Here is a 20,813-nt window from a genome sequence, read left to right as displayed (position 1 = left end):
CAAGCATTGCGCTGTCTGAGCAACTAAGCAAGCACAGCAAAGCATTTCATATCCGAGAAACCCCCACCCCCATCCAAAACAACGTGCCATAATTCTGCATGGCCTCACCAAGCACCACTATACATACTCTCTGCCTCTGCATTCCTAATGAAATTCCAATACTTCTGTGTTAACAGACATTAACAAAGTTTGGTCATTGAAAATTGATTTTGAACATGTTCGGGTGCTCTCTCTTAGCGGAAGCATTAACAGCATGAAATGCCATGTCTTCATTTTGGACATCTGCAGTCTCTTTTTTGTGCCCTCTCACCTGTTTATGGATTGACACATGGTTTGAAAAATCTTCAGACAATGTTTACCATGCCACTGAACTGTGTGACACCACCATAGTGACAGAGACAAAGTAATTAGAATGTAATGGGATTTTACTATTTGGAATTGATTGGGTTTTTCTAAAATTAATGCTTTTAATGTAAATGAAACTTTGTTCTCTTTTAGGCAGGTGTCACATAATAATTATAGTATTTTACTTAAGTATCTGACTGTGTTGTCAATCTAAATTCACTGTTAAAACCGACAGTTCTGTCAGCACTCTTGGTAAATTGGTGCTCCATATGGTTCTCACTCTACATAGTGATAAATAATAAGTGAACCTCGTTCAATGAGCTCTGGTTCCTGCAACCCATAGAAAGTAGGGTTAAAGTCTTCTCTCCAAAAGACTTAGCATTGATTACCAGCTAATTATAAACTAAGGAAGTGGCAGTCTCTTTATCCGAAGTAGCAGCGGAATACATTTACACTTCTATAAGAGTTCACGTGATATTGGGTGCGAATTCCACAGAGCACTCAGTGCTACCTCCTCTCCTCCTCTCAATTTCTCTGTCTCTCACTCACTTTGTTTGTGTGCTCTCTCCCTCCCTTCTTCTCTCTCATTCTGCCTCTGTTGCTTGCTCCTTCTCCAACTCTTAATTCTCCTGCCTCTTTTCACACACCCCCACTGCGTTCACAGCCCTTGTAGGTGGTGCCTCCCTAAAGCCTACTTTCACACCCGACATGGGGATTCGAATAAACATATGTTGTGTTAATTAGATCCCTATGCCTCTGTATACTTAGACAGGAAGGCCTAGTGTAGGTACTGGGATAAAAAAAAAAAAATATGACACTAAGACTGTCTAATCAGAGCTATTTACACAACAATTATAAAGCATGTTCTACTTTTGGCTTCTCACACACACACCAGTCGAATCCAAAATCATTCTGCACTGTGATTCCCTGTAACTGTTACCTATCATTAACAAATAATTTGCAAATAAAGCAATTCATTCTCTACACACCTAAACCAGTTTGATTCCATATGGTGAAATTTATTTACTGAACAAGTAAAAAGAATGGGAAATCAAAAGTACTTCTACCTTATACCATGTATAGTGGAAAGCAGAGAGATACAGTCGTCAACAGAGATTGACACAATTAAACAAATTTAGTGGTCTAGAATTTACTGCTGATAATCACAAATGTAATAAAATATAGAACACTAGAAAATCTTATACTTCTAGAAAAGGTATGAGCCAGAAGGTCACCACATATCTAACTAATGCATTTGCATATCTTTTTGATTGAATACAAAATAGTCAAGAAGTCATGCAATGGTAGCTCAGTGGTTAAGTTGTTGGCTTCTTAATCAGACAGTTTGTGAGTTGAACTGTACCTTATGCAAGCCCTTGATGCTGAACTGCTCAGATGTATAAACGTATCCTTTATATTCCTCTTTATTCAGATGTCTGCCAAATACCACCAATGTGGATATCATAAAACTTAAAGTATACTGATATTGACAATACCGTGTTATTCATTTCAATTACATTTTATTTTGCACAGTATGCATCAAGTGTTCCTTTGGATTTTATGTTTTAGTTTAACAGCTTTGATTTTACATGCATACAAAAAGTCTTCCTGATAATAATGTTAACGCTTGAGGTTTGTTGAGAGAAAATACGGTGTCAAGAAACTTACTTAGTGTAGAATAGAAGAGGTGAACTGTAATGAACTGTATGTGTTAATATATATTATTTTCTACAATCTGGTGCGTTTTCATACGTACATGCCAATTATTAAAACGGAAAGAATCTAAAGTCTCTTGACTAATATAGCAGAGATCAAAACAAAACTGTAATTCAGTGCCTATTAAATGTGTCAAGCTTTTATGTTTGAAACCAGTAAATAAATGATTTTACCACTGCAGGATATAGACAAAGATGTCACTGTAAATGTAAAACCTGTGTACATGTTATTAGAGAATGTGTGAGTGGGCTAACTGTGGACAGAAGGTGAGTTTATCATGGGGACACTAGTGGATTTCCTGCAGCGAAACTAATGTATCTAAAGCCAGAAAGATGATGTTCAGCCTCGAAGCAACAAAAGGTGGACGCACAGCTCGTCTGCTCAGTGTAACACGGGAGATGATCTGCCCCTGCCGTGGGTGTCAACACCAGTGAGGTCAGCATGTGACCTTGTAAGCTCACCTTGCTAGGAGAGATACAAAAAATTGAATTAGTGCAATGACAACATTGTAAGGGAACAGTGTCATACTTGTTCCAAGGGGGACTCTTTCACTCTTCTTGTGTGTGTATTTGTGTAAGAGAGAGAGTATGTTTCTGTGCTTACATGTGTGGCTTTGCGATATATATTTAGTTGCAAAAATTAAATTAAACTCAAATACAACAAATCTCAACACATTACACAATACACATATATATATATATATATATATATATATATATATATATATATATATATATATATATATATATATATATATATATATTTTTATCTCTGGTTGTTTTTATAAAAAATAAATTAATTAAATTATCAGAAAATAAGTATGATAAATTGATTACTATACAACTATAAAGATTATACAAATACACACAGATATAGGCCTTTTCCGAAAGGTTTTGTATGTCCAGAAATAAATATTATTAAATTCTTAAGGAATAGTGAACCCAAGGAAACGTTTTCATTTTTCTTTCTTTAATTTACTTTGTTTCCTCTTTTATTTAACATAGGCCAATTTAATTTGATCATATCATAAATGTTTATCAAACCATATATATTGTGTGTATAATCATCTCAGCTGTGCTAATGTTTCAATTTTCAATTGACGTTGCTACACGCCATTCACATCATGGATGATATAATTTTTCCTGATATCAGAGTCTGGAAAAGTGGGTAAAAGTAAATGTTTCCTTATTTCGCGTGATATGATCGGTCACAGTCCGTTTTTGAACAGTTTTGTACTTGAACATGACAATAAGGAAATTAATATCTAATCTAATCATGTCAACGTGTTTGATACGCCGCCTCTAAGGAAAATATGGGCGGGTCTCTCACAAATATCACCCTATCAGCATCCTGCATGAGTTTCAATCCCCGCCCCTTTCAATTACCTCTTACGGAATGTATATGACAGGCTGTGAGACCGGCAACTCTCATTCTGATGTAAAGTAAAAAAGTGATGCACTGTTATTTATACTACAGTAATGTACCCAGTACAATGAAATAAATCAAGAAACACCGGTATGTTAGGCATGTCAGACACGAGACGGGTCTTATTTTGGCCGTAAAAGAGACAGGAGTAATTCTCAGAAGTCGGAAGCGTGTGTTAGAGACAGTCAGAAAGCGATTCATTTTTATTTTTTGCTTTTGCTCCTTTTTTCATTAAAGTTTTTTTCCTGCGGAGCCTGTTCATTTTAGGTAGGTAACAAAAGTTAGTTGTCAACCTATGATACTGCACGTAAGCGCCGAGCGAGCCTGCAAATGGGCGGCATAGGTGGCAGCTTCTATATCAACATGCTCAATGGAAGCGACGCACAAAGTTTGGCCAAAGACGCAGAGACGAGCGGTCACCTTCACCGGACCAAGGAGCTAGCGGACTTCAAAATGGGCGTCCAAGACGCGAGGCTGTACTATCCGGACTCAGTTCCAAACGGCCAGGACAACTTTCCGCTGCAGTATCACGGTGAGCAGAGCGCCGGTCAACTCGGAGCGCAGGCGGAAAGGTTTTACACGGCGGCAGCGGCGGCGGCGGCGGCTGCGGCTGCAGCTCCGCTCGGTAACTGCGCGTTCAGCCGCAGCAGCGTGGCCCCGGCGTACACAGGGGTTGATGGCTATTCAGCGGACAGTAAAGACGGCTTCTCGAGCAGCGCGGACTCGTATCACGCGCACTTTCAGCATGGCTACCCGCGCGCGCCTCTCTATTCCTTACCTGGCCTACAGGTGTGCGGCAAAACGCAGGTGCTCCTCAACAACTACCCGCTGTGGGCCAAGTTCCATAAGTACCAAACCGAGATGATCATCACCAAGCAGGGCAGGTAAGCACGCACCGTCTGGGTACAAATGTTATTATACTACTAATCTCAAAATACATGTTAGTCTCTGGAAAGGATTGTGAACTATGAATGTATAGAATAATTGCATTTCACCTGCAAACAAAAGGGAAGCAGGTGTAAGCATGAAGCATCTGCACAGGAGAGAAATCCCACTGTTATTTGGAAAGGTATAAAAAGTTTTGTTAGCTGAGTATAAAGAGGCTATAGAGAGTGCCTAATCTTGAATAAAAATTGATTTTTCCTGTCGAAGTAAACAAATATAAACAATAAGGTAATCTAGGCTTTATTTGGACAGGTGAATTATTATTTTTTTAATGTATTCATATTTTGGTTTTCTTGCTTCTTTCAAAATATCAGAGGGGAAAACAGAAATCCTCACGAGAAACAGTTTTACTATTTTTAGCAATATCATGACTTTCACTCAGCTTCTTCGCATATGTTAAATCTTACTAAAAGCCATATATACAGTTACAAAAATGTGCTTGGCTTACTTCAGCTGTTATTATTATTTGACTGAATATTTTTTCTAATTGTCCCAATATTCTGCATGTGCTTTTTAATAAGCACTTTTGGACAAGTTCTATTAGGCACTTGTTCAGATAAGGCCTAGATATTTAAAGGGGGGGGGGACCTTGAAAAAAACCTTGAGGTCTTCTATATTTGAGTCATATTTTAACAAAAATGATTTCAGAAAGAAAGAAAGAAAGAAAGAAAGAAAGAAAGAAAGAAAGAGGGTATTCTGTGAAAGTTTTGCCTTCTGTCTAAATGCGATGTCTCATATTTATTTGTGGCTTCTTTAAAGTGCTCACAATTGTTTGTAAATATAAGACTTGCAGATTTGTTGTAAAAGTTGCGAAAATATAGAAAATACCAGTAAAATAACCTACAATTGTACCTATAACAAAATGCCTTAATCACTGTCTAGATCTCACTCTGTGTTCTATTACAGTGACACGGTGTTCTTCATGTAACATGTACAGATCCATTAGTGCAGGTAGTGCAGTTTATATAAATGTATTTAAATGTGTTGCATTTAATTATTTTAAACTGCCTGCAATGTTCAATTTCAAGTAGATTACGTGTGTGTGTGTGTGTGTCTTTGGTTAAAGGATGGAGGGGGGGGGGGGGTGGCTTTGCAGCAGGGTTCCATGGAAATACATACATTTTGATGTAACTTATTTTGGCAGATGCCTTGACACCTTGGGAATAATGACATTGTACTCATGCTTGCCCTGTTTATATAATTGAAGTAATTGATACATCTCCACTAGTACACACACACACACACACACACACACACACACACACACACACACACAGAGTTTATTAAGTCAGTCACTACCATATCCATCCTTCTAACAAGACATTCAACAAATAATACACAAATATACTGTATAAATGAGAGATCATATACTTTGAACTAAATATATATAATTTTTTATTTATTTATGAAAGACTTGCACTAGCACTTCCCTCTATTACACTTTATACTGTGGCTGCTGCTAATATTTCAGATTGATCTTGTTTTATTTGCTGTAAAAATATTAATGAGAATTTTTTTTGAGTATATTTAAGGGGTGTGTTTAATTTTTACACATCCACACCAATGTGACAGCGCAGCGCAGGTCTCTTTAATTTTCATTGCGTGGTCCGTAATTTTCATTGATTTGTTCAGATCTTGATCCGAATTTGATCTAATGATTTAAATTAACAAAATAATTGTAAATTAATATAAAATATTTATACATAAACTTTGCTGTTTTTCTGATGTTTTATATGTCAAAGATGGAGTGGGTGATAAATTTACATAATGGAGTTTTAACCAAAGTCTCTTTATGGCAAGAAGTGTTCAAGCTCAGTTAATTCTTTGATGGGGGTGGAAGAGTGTGATGATGCGCTGCTGGTGATGAGGTTTGGGGAGGCTGAATGTCTGATGGCCGTACATCAGTGGGTGAGGCTTTGAAGTGCAGGAAATGAAGAAAGGTGCTTTTTCCCTCTCTTGCACTTTTTCTTTACTATCTTTTTTTTTCTCTGCTGGTCTGTTAGAGTGTGTAGTGTGGCAGGTTTCTTTAGAAGTGAGGTGAGACACAGTCCGAGATAAGGCTTTGAAATCTACGCTGTAAGGCCAAGAGCCTGAAACATGAGCAAAGGTTCTTTGGCCCATTTCAAATTCTCCCCTAAGTCTAGCCACATTTCCTCCAGTACATCTTTGCCACTAACACACACTCCACAAACAGCCATATAACCGATTAAAGATGGCTGCAATATTAATTTTATTTAAAGGGATAAATGTATCTGTACATTTAGATCTCTGAGTAAAGACCATAATGTAAAAAAAAAAAATAAAAAATCTAAATGTTTTAAACCTTACCAGCATTTAGAAAATCCTTTCTTACTGCATGTAGAGTATTTAATATATTAGTGTGTATACAATTAAATTATTTAATTATTATCATGCATTTCAAAGTTTAAATAATGTTCTTTATTTTATATAACACACACACACACACACACACACACACACACACACACACACATACATACATACATACATATATATATATATATATATATATATATATATATATATATATATATATATATATATATATATATATATATATATATATATATATATATATATATATATATATATTGCTGCATCTAGCAATATATTCTCTCAAAGAATTAATCATAAAGTCATGACAAGATATGGCCATGACAGTGCAAAAACATATAGTTGCCGATAAGTAGCTATATGTAACAAAAATGTCAAATGTCTGTCAAAATCTGTACTCAGAGGGGTCGGTGGAAAAAAACACTTTTTATGCATCAGTGAACTGGAAAGTAATAAAATGGATCATATTTCCAGGCCCATAGTCAGTCATGCTATAGTTAATTGTTCCTGTTATGTAATGTTTCATAATTCAGGTCTTGCTGTAAATATACAATTTTATATACAGTGTCAAAGGTGTAGGTAAATATATTGTATGACAGTGTGTGTTGTTGGTATTTGTATTTTTTTTTAATCCCCACAGTTAGAAATATGTCTTTTCCCAAGGTTTGAAAAAGCAGTTGATGATGCAATGAATTTGTTGTGGTTATATGATCTCATTTGTAATATGAAATACCACATTTCTAAAGATAAAAGGTGCCGCTTTGGCATTAAAAGTGCATTGGCTCATTTATAATCTTTATAAATCACTTTCTAATATATATTCAATTATTAGAAAGAACATGACTTCTTTAGGAACAATGAACTGCAGACTGTTTCTGTACCACTTGTACAATCTTTCTGTGCCCTGTGCTGCAAAGGCAAGAAGATATTTCTGGCTATTTTTGATGTTAGTGTTTGCTCTTAGGTTTTTTTTTTTTCGCTGAACATCATTTCCTGTTCATCTGTTGATGGTAACATGGAGTGTGCAGAGTCTTGCTGCAAAGAGCCAGGCCTCAGCAGCAAAAGTACATATTAAATCGAAGACTGGCTGATTTGCAGTTTTTCACTAGTTCTTGCACGTGTTAAAATAGATAGGAAATTCGAGACGTATGTATGTAATAGATACGGATATGTATATTAAAACAATTGACAGAAGCAATTCAGTAAAATGGCAATAAGATCAAAGGGATTGTCTGTTATGAGGGATGTGACTGTGGTCGCTGAACCGACTCTGTTTTTCAGCAATGAATGCTGCACTGGTGTTCAGTACAGTGATACTGCTGAACCAAGAGAGTTTGTTAAGTGGTTTCAAAACTCACCACAGATATAATCCCAAAAAAATATGTATTCATATCTATGTATGGTGCACTTAAATCTGTGCTAATCGTTCATTTACCCAAATTTATCTTGGACTGGATTAAAGTGCTATATAATTATATATGCACAAAATATACAGTATAGTTAGACAGAATCTGACACCTGGTTGTGTCCAACTGTAGACTGACATAAATCATCTAAAACGAACACATGTTAATATGATGACATAAACTAGACCTGATCTTCTGTCCTCGTAAATCAGTGAATGCACTCAAGGAGAAAAATGTTCTCTGCACTGAACTGCCAGTAACACAGCTATCATTTGCTCATCCTTGCTGAGACTATACAACTTGTACATACATGAAGCACTTTGACACCACACACTTCTCTTTTTCACTTACATCTATCAGTGTACTAATCAATTTGCCTCTTCCTTTATTCTAATATTGTAATTCTGTGAATATTCTGTAATTCTATCACTCGCATTTTAAAGGAAGTTGTATTATTGTATGCTTTTAATTTTTGAAAGTTTCATTTCACATTTGTGGAGACATGTAGCAGTAAAAGCAAACACACAACAGGCACATAGCAGAGTCCTAGACAGCAGAGAAGACATATCTTTGTTTGGCAACCACCTACTAGCTGAGTACCGAATGTCATTGAGTCAACGAGTCACCAAGTTTCCATAGGTTAACAATTTCTGTCATAGTAAACCTGAGCCTCCTACTTATGCAAAACATACTCTCTGTGGTAAACCTTTAAGTTTCCCCTTCACCAAGTACTGATTTCTTATAAATCCTCTCTTTTAGATAAATATGACCATGATAGATACTCGGGGTGCAGTGGCACGCTCTGGTTATAAATCAGATTGAGTGAAGAGAGAGTAAAGTGGTGAAGATAGAATCCTGAGCCTGGTTTCTATTTTCACTTACAGTATATTGACAAAGCTACTAGTGAAGAAGACAATAATCACCTATATATTATATTTTGAATCATAGCACTTTATCACATTTATTTATTCAAATGATGACTATTAATTATTTGTAGGATGTTTGGTTATGGGGTCTCTTATTTTGTCTTCTGGCCCACTTTTGATGGGAATTTGCCAGATATTTTGTTGATCAGACTCCTGGTGCAGTACAATTACAATGAATTAAAAATGTGTTTGTGAAGGAGACCTTTACTGTGCAATTGAATCATAACAAGAGGTTCATAATGCATTACGCTTTCTTGGTAATCAATAATTACTTTCCGTGTCCATTTTTCTGAACAGGAGGATGTTCCCGTTTCTCAGTTTTAATATCAGTACTCTGGATCCCTCGGCTCACTACAACGTGTATGTGGATGTAGTATTGGCTGATCAGCACCACTGGAGGTACCAGGGAGGCAAGTGGGTCCAGTGTGGCAAAGCAGAAGGCAACATGCCAGGTATATTTACTAGCCAGTAATGAGACTTGCTTTTGTGTGATGTGTTTTTTTTCTTCAAGTCAAGCTTTATCTGTAGTGTGGTTTTTGCATTGTGAGCATCATTGTGCATTGGAGGGAAAAAAAGTTGTACTTCTCAGTTCTATGTTTTTTTTGTGGCCATGAGATGAATATATCTGGTGTCATTGTACACCACAATCTAAGCAACGCATGCATGCATGCACACCTGCCACTATGACTGTGTGAACTGCAGTAGTTTGGCATCATCAACTGCAGTCTCATTCTGCATTCAATTTGAAGCTGTGATCAAAGCCTGTAATGTTGTCAAGAAAAAGTTATGTTTAGCATGATTATTGTATAAATTCCACATAATTTTACTAAGGTGTCACATTAAAAGAAAGCAGAGTTCTAAGAAAGTATATCAAATTACCTTTTTCTACAGGAAACAGGATGTACATGCATCCCGACTCTCCTAACACAGGGAGTCACTGGATGAGGCAGGAGGTCTCATTTGGCAAGCTCAAACTCACCAACAATAAAGGAAGCTCGAACAACATGGCACAGGTATCACTGAGAAAATGTTTGTTGGAGCGTATATCATCACTTGTGGTCAGTGGTAGCTTTAAGTTTCTTTCTTTCAGCCCGTGTCTACTTTTCACTGCTCATATCTCATGTCATATCTCATGTGCCCCACACAGATGATAGTGCTGCAGTCTCTCCACAAGTATCAGCCACGCTTACATATCATGGAGGTGAAGGAGGATGGAACAGAAGACCCCTTCCGCAATTGCAAGGCGCAGACCTTCATCTTCCCCGAGACCCAGTTCATTGCTGTCACTGCCTACCAGAATGCAGATGTGAGTCACCCTACCTCCTTTTCAGCCCCACACTTTTTGCCATCAGTGGAGTTTTGTTTTCTGTTTTAATCAGTTGATACCTACACTATACCAATGAAACAGAATGAAACCACGTAAGAAACAATACAGCTGTGAGGAAACAAGCTGTATTGTACCGAAATTAACATTATAATGAATTTATACAAAGCTTCATATAGCTAAAATTCTAAGAACTTAAAATGTAACTTGTAGTTTAAAGTTAAATGACAATTTCTGACTATTCGCTCTCTGTGCCCTTTTCTTGTTGCATACTGCCCCCTCCTCCCCTCTTGACATCCCGACCATGCCGGTCACATCTGTCATGGCTCCTGCTCCTGCCATTTCTTACACAGATCACTCAGCTAAAAATAGACCATAACCCCTTTGCAAAAGGTTTCCGAGACAATTATGACACGTAAGTAAACCTAAAACAAAACTATCACCTAGATTTACCTAAAGAGACTAATAATACTTCTGTACCTTCTTATTTTAAAAATAAATGCACTTTAAAATATATGCAATGTAAAATAATACTACACAATCTCATGGAAAACTAAGCCCACATGATATTTTCAGATCTTTTTAAAATGTTATGGCTCATACTGTATGCATGAGTCCTGCAAGATTGGTATTTAACAGGGCTTTTGTAACTTGAATTTGACCTTGATGTTCTCATACAGATTGTATGCCCCGCCTGAGTCGGATCGTATCACCCCCTCCCCCACTGAAGGCCAGCAGCTCATGGCAGCCAGCTGCTACCCCCGCCAGCCTTACCTGGCCGAACAATACATGAGTCCGCTGCAGCACAGCCGCTTCTACAGCTGCGAGCCTGTCAGCATGGCGCAAGGATGCTCCAAAGACCCAAATGGAAGTCACCATGGGTGCTGGTACCTTCCTGGCAAGCAGGGAACATCCTCCAACCTTTTGGAATTTGGCTCTTATGAAGGTGACTATATGGCAAACAGCCTATACAAGCCCTTTCCTTTACAGACATCACCCCACCACCCACTGAGCTACTATCCAGAGAGTCCATTTACTACTGGGCCAATATCAAGTGCTAGCCCTGCCACATGGAGCACAGCAAGACCTTCACCACAGTACCTCAGCCACTCTCATCCCAGTAAAGCCACATCTAGCCTGAGTTGGTTCCGTCCCATGTCTTCACCTGCCATGTCCTCCTCTCCTCCAGCAGTGAATTCCCGCCTTCACACTTCTCCATCACTCCTTGAATCTTTAAAGCTGCCTGTATTACAAGACAAGCCAAAAGAGGTGGTGGAGGACATGTGGATGGAGACCCCCTCCATCAAATCAGTAGACTCGGTGGACTCCGGTCTTTTCGAGGGTGCAGAGAGCAAGAAAAGACGGGTATCACCCTATGCTTCCAGCACTGAGAACTCTCCTCCCATTCGCAGCAGTGAAGCCTGTGAGAAGGACAACAGCAGCGATGCAGGCTACTACGGCTTCTATAGTCACTGAGAGCCATCATCTCTGAGTTAGTGTAGCACCCCTGCTGTGACCCACCCACAGAGTTCCACTGCCTTCTGGGACAAAACGCTGTGGGAGTCTAGGAGAACAGAGGCCAGTAACAACTAACACAGAACTCTCAATTTTTTTTTTTTTTTTAAAGCATTGGTGCTGTTTGCTTTTTATCCCTACAGTGTTATTGCTGGCCTTCTTATATTTGATGCATTGCTTCTCCATGATAGTGCTGTATGGGTACGGTCAGGTAAAAGCACTCCACTCATCCTGAAGGTCACTGTCATGGTGAGGACTGGTGAGTCAAGATGATGTGACTGGGCTGAAACACTGGCCTGGAGATATATGCATGCACAGACAGACCTGGATGAATTCAGAAACTATATCTGTGCACACCTGCTGACACTCTCCTCAAGGACCTGTCCAGCCTCCCAGTTTTAACATGCATACACACACACACACACACACACACACACAAACACACACACGATAGGTGCAAAGTTTTTCCTCAAGATTATAGTTATGTATTTTAAGTATATAATTATGATTTTTTTTATTCAAATCTATTCACATTTTCACTACTCCAAATTAGCATTGTGTCCAATTAAATCTTATGATGCAAGTAAAATATAAGCGCTAAAGGAAGAAACAAAGGATATTTATCTGCACAGAGAGGTCACCATGTGTTCCACTCATTATATGAGCTGTCCTGCCCTAACTAGATCATGTTGCATATGGCTCAGTACTGCTCGATTGTTCATTAATAAAGTAAATGTAATGGTTCCATTTTAAATTAAGCTTTGCTGAACCATGGATTCGTCTAAGATGTATTGCAGTACAAATCAGGTGATGGAGTATTTTGCAGTCAACAGAAGCACAGCGATGTCAGTCTGATTAGTGTCAAAATAACATTCTTAACCCAACATCAGCAAGTCTCGCAAATAGGACAAGAAAGACAACATGCAGATAGACAGGGTGGGAAAATGGACACCTGGAAGGGGCATTGTGATGACTGGACATCATAATCAGACAACAGCAAAACATAGCAAAACCTCAATGACAGAGGAAGAACGAGACCTCAGTCTCACCTTATCAGGACCCGCAGACCTCCAAAGGTGAGAATGACCTTCGACAGCTCAGTGGGTAAAAGCCATAAGAATTTTAACACACTGACATTGGAGGCAAACACACAATACATGGTTCACCTTTAAGTGTTTCGACACATTTTTTTTGTCATCTGAAAATGTGATTTTTCGAAGAACCACAAGTCAAAATATTTTCCACAACAATATATTTTAATATAACACACATGCAGATGCACACAAAGAGGGTGACATTTTTTTTTTTATATATATTATTATTGTTCCTATTATTATTATTTATATTTTGTTTCAACAAATGAAAACAATTCTGCACTTGCCCATTATGTAATTTGTTTACAGTAGAAATGCTTACAATATGACTTTTTAAGAAATTTCTTGTTTTATTCTTTATTGTAAACATTTGTTTTGAGCGACCCAAAAATCCCACATAGTCAAATATCAAAGCTTGAGCAGGTGTTCAATGACTTTTAAACCACTGAGTTTGGATTTGCTTACATTAAAATGGGAGCAGTGTATTTATTTCAGTGCCAAACCAAATTACATATTAGCAATACAATGATGAGGACAATCGCAGTGAGAGATTATCATATTGCTCCTGCTCGATTATAAACATATTGTTTGATATTACTCAGGTCAAGCATGTGCCAATGATTAGTCAGCTTCATTTGTGTAAGTAATGGAGATGTTGAAAGTTTAATACTCATTTAAAATAACAGGGTTTTGTTTATTGCTTTCTGGTTCTAAGTAGTAAAGTGCAAACAATTGAGCTTAACTAGAGGTTATTATTTTACTGTTTCTAATTTTAAGTGCAATTTTAAGTGTTTATATTAATTTAAGAGAACTGTAATTAACTTTTTTTATTATTATTCTTGAACAATTTTAGAATATGGATTCAAACTATTGTTTGTATATTTTAAGAACACTGAGAATACAGGTGTACAGTATTGTTAGGATAATTGTTAGCATATGTTTTAGGTGACCCCTAGTGGACTATTTAACCATTCGGATATAATAGTCATCATTATTTATCAAAGGTTTTTTTTTTTTTTTTTTTTTTTAAAGGGTGTAGATCTATGCACATTAAATGATATTTGAAGAAATCTTCATCTGATTACTGAGACTGTAATACGACATCAAAATGAGTGGTTTGGCTCATGTAATGAATCCGTGTCAGCTGTGTGGACACATGCTCCCATCCACTAGTCCCTTATTTACATTTGACATGCATAGCGAATACCCCATTTTGCACCCAAATACATCTATGTGCATCTTGCTGCATGTGATGGAATTTACCCCCAAGCTGTCTCTCCTTTAAAGTTTCTTTTTTATGGACTAATAATTCCATTATCAGATTGTCTTTAAGGTATATATTTTTTTGTTGTTTTACTGAACCATGGGTTTGACACTCTTCTTTGTGAATGATCAGCATATTCTGTAATATGTAAATACATTTTCTCCAAAGTCAACTTAAAGCCAAGGTTCATAAATAACATGAACCCTCCCTCAAATAATGCAAACAAACTGTACAGACTGAAAAGATGTATTTGATTTGTTCTAACTGTAATAAAATGTCATTTTTCATTATGAATCTTTTCTTTGTTAGAAATGGCTAGTATTCAATAATGATAAAATGTTCTCATTAAATAATATTCAGTGTGCACCATGGTTATGCAAAGCCTAACACAGCTTTCAGGATAAGGAAGTGCTTTTTCTAATCCCACTTAGAATAATCCTATTACAGGAAGCTTTTCTGTAGTGATGACTTTGAAAAAGCAAAAAATAATAATAATAAATTATACACATGTAAGAGAATAAATTATTTAAAAGAAAGTAAAAAAAAATAATAATAAAATAAGTCAAGTAGCCAGATAAACAACCATTTGGAAGAAGTAATTTAAAGTATTATAATAATGAATGAAAAGTAAATATTACACATGATTTTTTTATTGGACTGAATATATGTGCATAAACTAATAAGAACAAATCTATGTCTCTGTCAAACAATTTCCATTTTTATACTGCCAGAGTACTATAAAAGTCTGTGTGATTCAAAATCTCTCTTTACTCCTATTTTCATTTACACACATACAGTACGATAAATTCTGTACAATGACGTTTTCTGATTAAGTAATGTTTTCAAATGTGCCTAATGTGCATCAGTTAAGTTACAATTGTTTGTCAGTACAGGGAACCCATTGAACCCAAAAGAAGAGCTAGTTTTATTCATGAAGGCAGGAGTGGCCCATATTCACTAATGATTCTGTTCAGGGTTACTGTTTTTGCTACAAAACATGATCCTCCCAACATTATGTTCTGTTTACACAGCACTCATTTTGAGGAATTTAGTGGAAAAGTTGGATTAACCCCCTAAATAAACTGGTTTAATTGTACAGTTTATATAGAAGAGAAAGCTTGTTTACTTCTATAGATAACAAGAGAAAATCTTGGTTATTGTTTAAGAGCTTTTTCCTTGGCCAGTCTGTCCTAGCCAGTTCATCTGCGCTCTACCGTTTCAAGTCCATGTACTTTAAGAGAGATGCAAGAAAGTTTTACAGTCCAAAGTCTCGAACTCTTCAAACGCTACTGAGACTTCACCATAATTCCAAGTTTTTCATGTTTGCGAATCCAGGATTCTCTCTGAGCTTCCAGTAAGTTCCATTAGTGAGCCACACTTCTCTACCAGCCGCATCAACAGATTTCCTCCAAAAGAAAAAGGACAGGACACGCTCAACAACCAAAAATCAGAAAATCATTTTTGGATATTCTGATCACTCCTCTTACCTGAAGAAACGAGGGATGTGCTGCTCGCCTCTCTTGGCCAAAATCTTCCTGCACTCTCTCTGTTTTTCTTCCACCTCATCTTTCTTTTTGTCTGCCTCCTCCACCCTGCCTTCCTCCAACAATCTGGCCACAGTAGTGAGGTAGAGCATATTTACATACAGCCAGTCTAAAACACATTACTTTCTATTGTGCAGTGGTTTGTTAAGAAGAAGAAAATAAGTTAGTCATGTTTTTTTTACATACTCACCTTTGGTCTGGACGCAGTCGTGTATCTGTTGGGGGAAGCAACGGTTCAAGTTCAGGGGTCAACTCATTCATTTTCATTGCAAAGCTGGAGAAGCCATAGTAGAGGATGTAGTCTTTAGGCTGAGGGTCTGCAGAGAAGTGCAGATATAGTGATAAATGTCTCATAACCACAGTAAAAGTGAAGAAAAATTACAAAAACAACTCTAAGGAATACATCTGAAAGGATTTACATATCATGTGTATTCATCGTGATTCATTGGCCTTTTATCATGGTTATGGCTTTTGAGATAACTAATCACTGCCTACTGCTGCACTTCATGGAACAGTTTTCTTAGTGGTATTGCTATCAGTGACATGCAAATGTTATCAAGATTGTATACAATACTTTTGTTTCTTCAATACCCACTGAAATTTCTGTTATTTCTGTGTTTTAGCTTTGTGAAATATGGTATAATATCCTGAGATTTTCATGCAATTTACAATTCCAGAAAAGGTGGGTAACATGTAAATAAAAACAGGATGCAATCATTTGCAAATCCCTTAAAACCATATTTTACTCACAATAAAACCTGGAAAATCAAATGTTTAAACTAAGGAATTGTACCATTTTAAGCAACAAAAAAAAAAAAAAGAGAAAAAAAGGTATTTTTAATTTAATGGCAGCAACACCTCTTTAAAAAGTTGTAACAGGGCCATGTTTACAGCTGTGCAGCATTACTTGTCCATCTGGGAACAGTTTGTATACATCTGGGAATTAAGGGAGACTAGTTGCTGGAGTTTTGGAAGTGAAATGGTATCCTATTTGTTTCTGTTACATGATTCTAGCTGCTCAACAGTCCTGGGTCTTTTATGTTGCATTAATCTTTATTCCTCAGACTCTGCCCCTCTAATGTACACTTTTTATACCCAATCATGTTACTGACCTGTTGTCAATTAACTAAATTAGCCGTATAATGTTCCTTTTTGGTAACACTTATTTTTCCTTACTTTTTCTTTGCCCTTTTTCAGTCATCAATTCCAAAATTACCCTATTATTTACTTAAAATAATACATTTCCTCACTTTAAACATTAGATATTTTGTTTTATTCTCCATTGTAAATAAAATATGGGTTTGTGAGATTTGCAAATCATTTGCATTCTGTTTTAATTTACATTTGACATTTCTCCAAATTATTTGGGAACTGGGATTTTAATTATCTTAGAATTTTATCTTTTGCCATCTTTTAAAGAATGTTTACATTTACTGTTCAACTATGATATTGAAAAAGACTTGCTAAAGAATTTTAGATTTCTACTATACATTATAGCCCATTATTCTCCACTTATAAACAAACTATCTATACTAACTATGCTATAACTTACATGGTTTCCAAACACATTGTGGATTGTGTAGAGTATCACAGAATATCCCCTCATGCCAGAATCCCCCGAATCGGTGCATTACATTACCACTCTGGTCTAGTACTTGGCCTTGAACCTCATTTTTATTTGCATCTGAGCCCCAATAGCGTGACTGACAGAGAAACAGAAAGAATAATGATTCATAAAATAAAGAGTATATATGAGTGATGTTTTTACCAGCATGTAGATAAAAAAAGCTGTCATGAAAGCAGGATTTAAATACTACTCTCACCTTAACAAATGTGATCTTGCAGGTACAGACTGGGCTATTCAGGTTGCGGATTGTTACCTCACCATAGTGCTCTAGGTAGCGCTGCTGACTCAGGACATTGTGAATGCATGTCACCACTTTATTCCATTCATAGTGATCTCCATACCTAAACATACATTAAAGCTCAGACTCCTTTCACCTGTTGTTACTTTTGCATAAATATAAAGGAAATGTGAATATCACCTTGATAGAGTCACATTCACCATTCCAGTTGGCATAATCTCCAAAGATTTTCCCCAGAATTTATTTTTCCATCGCTGATCTAAACAAAAAAAATTCAACTTAAAAAATGTTTTATCCGGGATGCATTTTTAAAAAATATTAATTGTTAACTTCTGTTTTGAGAACCTACCCTGCCAAAAGCAAAAGTTGTCAGAGACAGCATGGCAAGCAGAGATGGGTGGATGATGACAAACCTGAGGACAGAATTGGAGAGAATGAAAAAGAGCAGAAAAACAGATTTTTCTGTAATGAGGTCAATTGAAAAGTCTCCTACCTGTTCACTAATATAGTGGAAACCTCTGTCCTCTCTTACACACTCGAATGTCTCTCCCAGCACTGGGTTAAAGGGCTTATAACGGTTACGATACTGTGCTGTAGTATAACTAGAGATAGCAAAGGCAGCAACATACACCTACACATAAACAAGACAACATTTAACATTCAAACTATACATGAATTTATATATATATATATATATATAATTTGTAGTGTAATGGTACATGTATTAATACTGAAATTTATCAGTACAGGTGTACAGAATTCAACTAGTTTTACGTGTGGAACATAGACAACAATGCGCGGGGTATAAAAAGAAATGAGAGTTATTGTCACTGTTGCTACTTACCCAAGCAATTAAATTAAAGTTACTCACGAATCAATTAAATAGATTTCTCAATTTAATCATAAAAAAGTGTATTGCATTAATTTTATTTATATATTATTATATATATATTATTCAACCAAGCAGACATTTTATTTGAAATTGTTAAAATGTAAACCTTTTTTTGTTCCTCCCCTAACCATACCGAAACCGTACCGAACCCGTGACTTAAAAACCAAGATACGATCTGCACCATGGATTTTGTGTAACGTTAGACCCCTTCAACCATTTTTGTACTTCTCGAGGAACTTCTCAAGGGACAATAGTATAGAATTGAAAGTTCGATATATTTGGATTTAACCATGCAGTCACATGTCCTATTCATCATGTTTATGTTTTTTGTCTGCCTGACAGGACCATACTAATTTTTGTATCGTGAATAATAGCAGTTAAAATGTTATGCTTTGAGTACATTTATCTTATACTGAACACTGGATGTTCAACATGGCACCTCATGGCAAATAACTCTTTGAGGATGTGAGTATGAAAATTGTTGCTTTCAATAAAGTTGGCCTAGGATATTAGAAGATTAATAACACCCTGAAACTGACTTACTGTACAGTGGCCAGGGTCATACATAGGTTTTTCAAGATGGTTTTCACTCAGAACAGGACTAGCAGGGGTCGATCAAAGTATAAGTACTCATGCTGTGCGTCAGGTGCAGAAACTGCCTTAAAAAAAACAGATGCATGAGTGCTGCCAGCATTGCTTTAGAGGTTGCAGAAGTGGAAGGTTCACTTGTCAGTGCTCAGACCATACTCCACAAAATGCACCAAGTCGCTTTGCATGGCCATCATCCCAGAAGGAAGCCTCTTCTGAAGCTGGCTCACAAGAAAGCCCGCAAACACCTTGCTAAAGACATCCAGTCCAAGCGCATGAATTACTGAAACCATGTCCTGTGGTCTGATGAGATTAACTTGTTATTCACAGATGGTGTCCAGTGGTCCAATGGTGGTGGTAGCATCATGGTCTGGGGCTGCATGAATGCTGCTAGTACTGGGAAGCTGCGGTTCATTGAGGGGAACATAATAAAGACCCCAACCACACAGCCAAGATGACAACTGCCTTGCTTAGGAAGCTAAAGGTGAAGGTGATGAAGTGGCCAAGTATGTCTCCAGACCTGAAACTGAATTGAGCACCTGCGGGGCATCCGTAAACGTAGAGTGAAGGGCCATGTTTCTAACATCCAGCAGCCCCGTGATGCCATTAAGGAGGAGTGGAAGAGGAGCCCAGCAACAACCTGTGTGAACAACTGGGTGAATTCCATTCCCAGGAGAATTAACAATATAACAATAACAATGGTGCTCAAAATAAATATGGACACAGTTTTGACATGTTTACACGCTTACTTGCTGTATGTTATTATTTTCAGACGACAGTAAATCTGTAGATACTGCTATACAAGCTGCACATTGACTACTCTAAAATATATCAAAGTTTAATTTCCACAGTATTGTTCCTTGAGAAGAAATATTAAAACTGTTGCTGAAATGTGAGGAATGTACTCACTTTTGTGAGATACTGTATGATTAATTTAAAAATCATTTCTTAGGCATTTCTAGTTTCTTAGAGGTAAGAATTTGTGGTTTTCCTTCGTGTGGAGTCAGTAGGTCAAAGTGATTTTGTAAATACCTCAGACTTCACACAGAAACCACAAACTCTTAGATATGCAAATATTCAAAATTCACTTTAATGTTAGTCAATTCATTAACCCTAAAATGTGACAAATACCATTCTCTGATACGGGTCATCAGTACGGTTGGCTGTGTCCAGTAGCTCTGAATACTCCAATTCCTCACAGAGCCTCTGGAGTAGATTGATAGGCTCATTCAGGGCTGCAGGCATGGATACACGTGACAGATCCTTTCCAATGTTGTTATAAAGGATAGCTATAAGGCCTACATGACTGTTATCAGGGCAAACTGCAGGAAGTTTGGTGCGGTGGCCAGTACTCCCCAAAATGCAGCTGGACTTTGCTGGTGCCTTGGAAAGACTAGCACGGTACTTCCGCGTAGCTGTTACTGCAAGTTCATGAGTGGGGAGAAAATTATATAATACAATAAACTGAACCATTCAACCTATCAGGTAAACAAACTATATTGGAAGGATGATCATGATTTCAGAAATCCAAACATTACATGTATATGGATACCTACCATGGTCTTCTTCAGGCTCAGAATTACTGGAGGCATCACTTAAACCCGACTCA

The 20,813-nt window shown here is 37.0% G+C and overlaps 2 protein-coding genes and 1 long non-coding RNA gene across 5 annotated transcripts in view; 1 reads left to right on the top strand and 2 right to left on the bottom strand.

Moving 5' to 3' along the window:
- Positions 1 to 1,845: 1,845 nt before the first annotated feature.
- On the bottom strand, positions 1,846 to 4,040 carry LOC310734688. The gene is made up of 2 exons (XR_014536117.1): positions 3,907 to 4,040; positions 1,846 to 2,526 (listed from the first exon to the last, which is right to left on the bottom strand). It is a non-coding gene; the product is annotated as an uncharacterized lncRNA (long non-coding RNA).
- tbx21 (T-box transcription factor 21) lies at positions 3,466 to 14,058 on the top strand. Of its 2 annotated transcripts, none has more exons than XM_083557044.1 (6): positions 3,466 to 4,370; positions 9,416 to 9,570; positions 10,010 to 10,176; positions 10,266 to 10,424; positions 10,796 to 10,857; positions 11,123 to 14,058. In XM_083557044.1, exons 1-6 carry the CDS (start codon positions 3,817 to 3,819, stop codon positions 11,916 to 11,918), a joined length of 1,893 nt encoding a protein of 630 aa, XP_083413170.1. In that variant the 5' UTR covers positions 3,466 to 3,816; the 3' UTR covers positions 11,919 to 14,058. The 2 variants fall into 2 exon arrangements, with proteins under 2 accessions (XP_083413170.1, XP_083413171.1); XM_083557045.1 differs by having other exon boundaries at positions 3,467 to 4,370; positions 10,010 to 10,131.
- Positions 13,195 to 20,813, bottom strand: part of osbpl7 (oxysterol binding protein-like 7) — a 17,092-nt gene continuing 9,473 nt past the window's right edge. For both annotated transcript variants that reach the window (XM_083557043.1, XM_083557042.1), the window contains 10 exons: positions 20,761 to 20,813; positions 20,336 to 20,625; positions 18,218 to 18,355; positions 18,074 to 18,137; positions 17,905 to 17,983; positions 17,683 to 17,827; positions 17,412 to 17,562; positions 16,050 to 16,176; positions 15,803 to 15,925; positions 13,195 to 15,721 (listed from right to left, as the gene is read on the bottom strand). The exon at positions 20,761 to 20,813 is cut by the window's right edge and continues 95 nt beyond it. In XM_083557043.1, coding sequence (XP_083413169.1) covers positions 15,613 to 15,721; positions 15,803 to 15,925; positions 16,050 to 16,176; positions 17,412 to 17,562; positions 17,683 to 17,827; positions 17,905 to 17,983; positions 18,074 to 18,137; positions 18,218 to 18,355; positions 20,336 to 20,625; positions 20,761 to 20,813 — 1,279 coding nt within the window. In that variant the 3' untranslated portion in view covers positions 13,195 to 15,612. The remainder of the gene's footprint in view (positions 15,722 to 15,802; positions 15,926 to 16,049; positions 16,177 to 17,411; positions 17,563 to 17,682; positions 17,828 to 17,904; positions 17,984 to 18,073; positions 18,138 to 18,217; positions 18,356 to 20,335; positions 20,626 to 20,760) is intronic.

This window comes from Silurus aristotelis, assembly GCF_946808225.1.
Source record: "Silurus aristotelis genome assembly, chromosome: 12".
Classification (NCBI taxonomy): domain Eukaryota; kingdom Metazoa; phylum Chordata; class Actinopteri; order Siluriformes; family Siluridae; genus Silurus; species Silurus aristotelis.
This window is presented reverse-complemented; position numbering and strand designations above follow the sequence as displayed.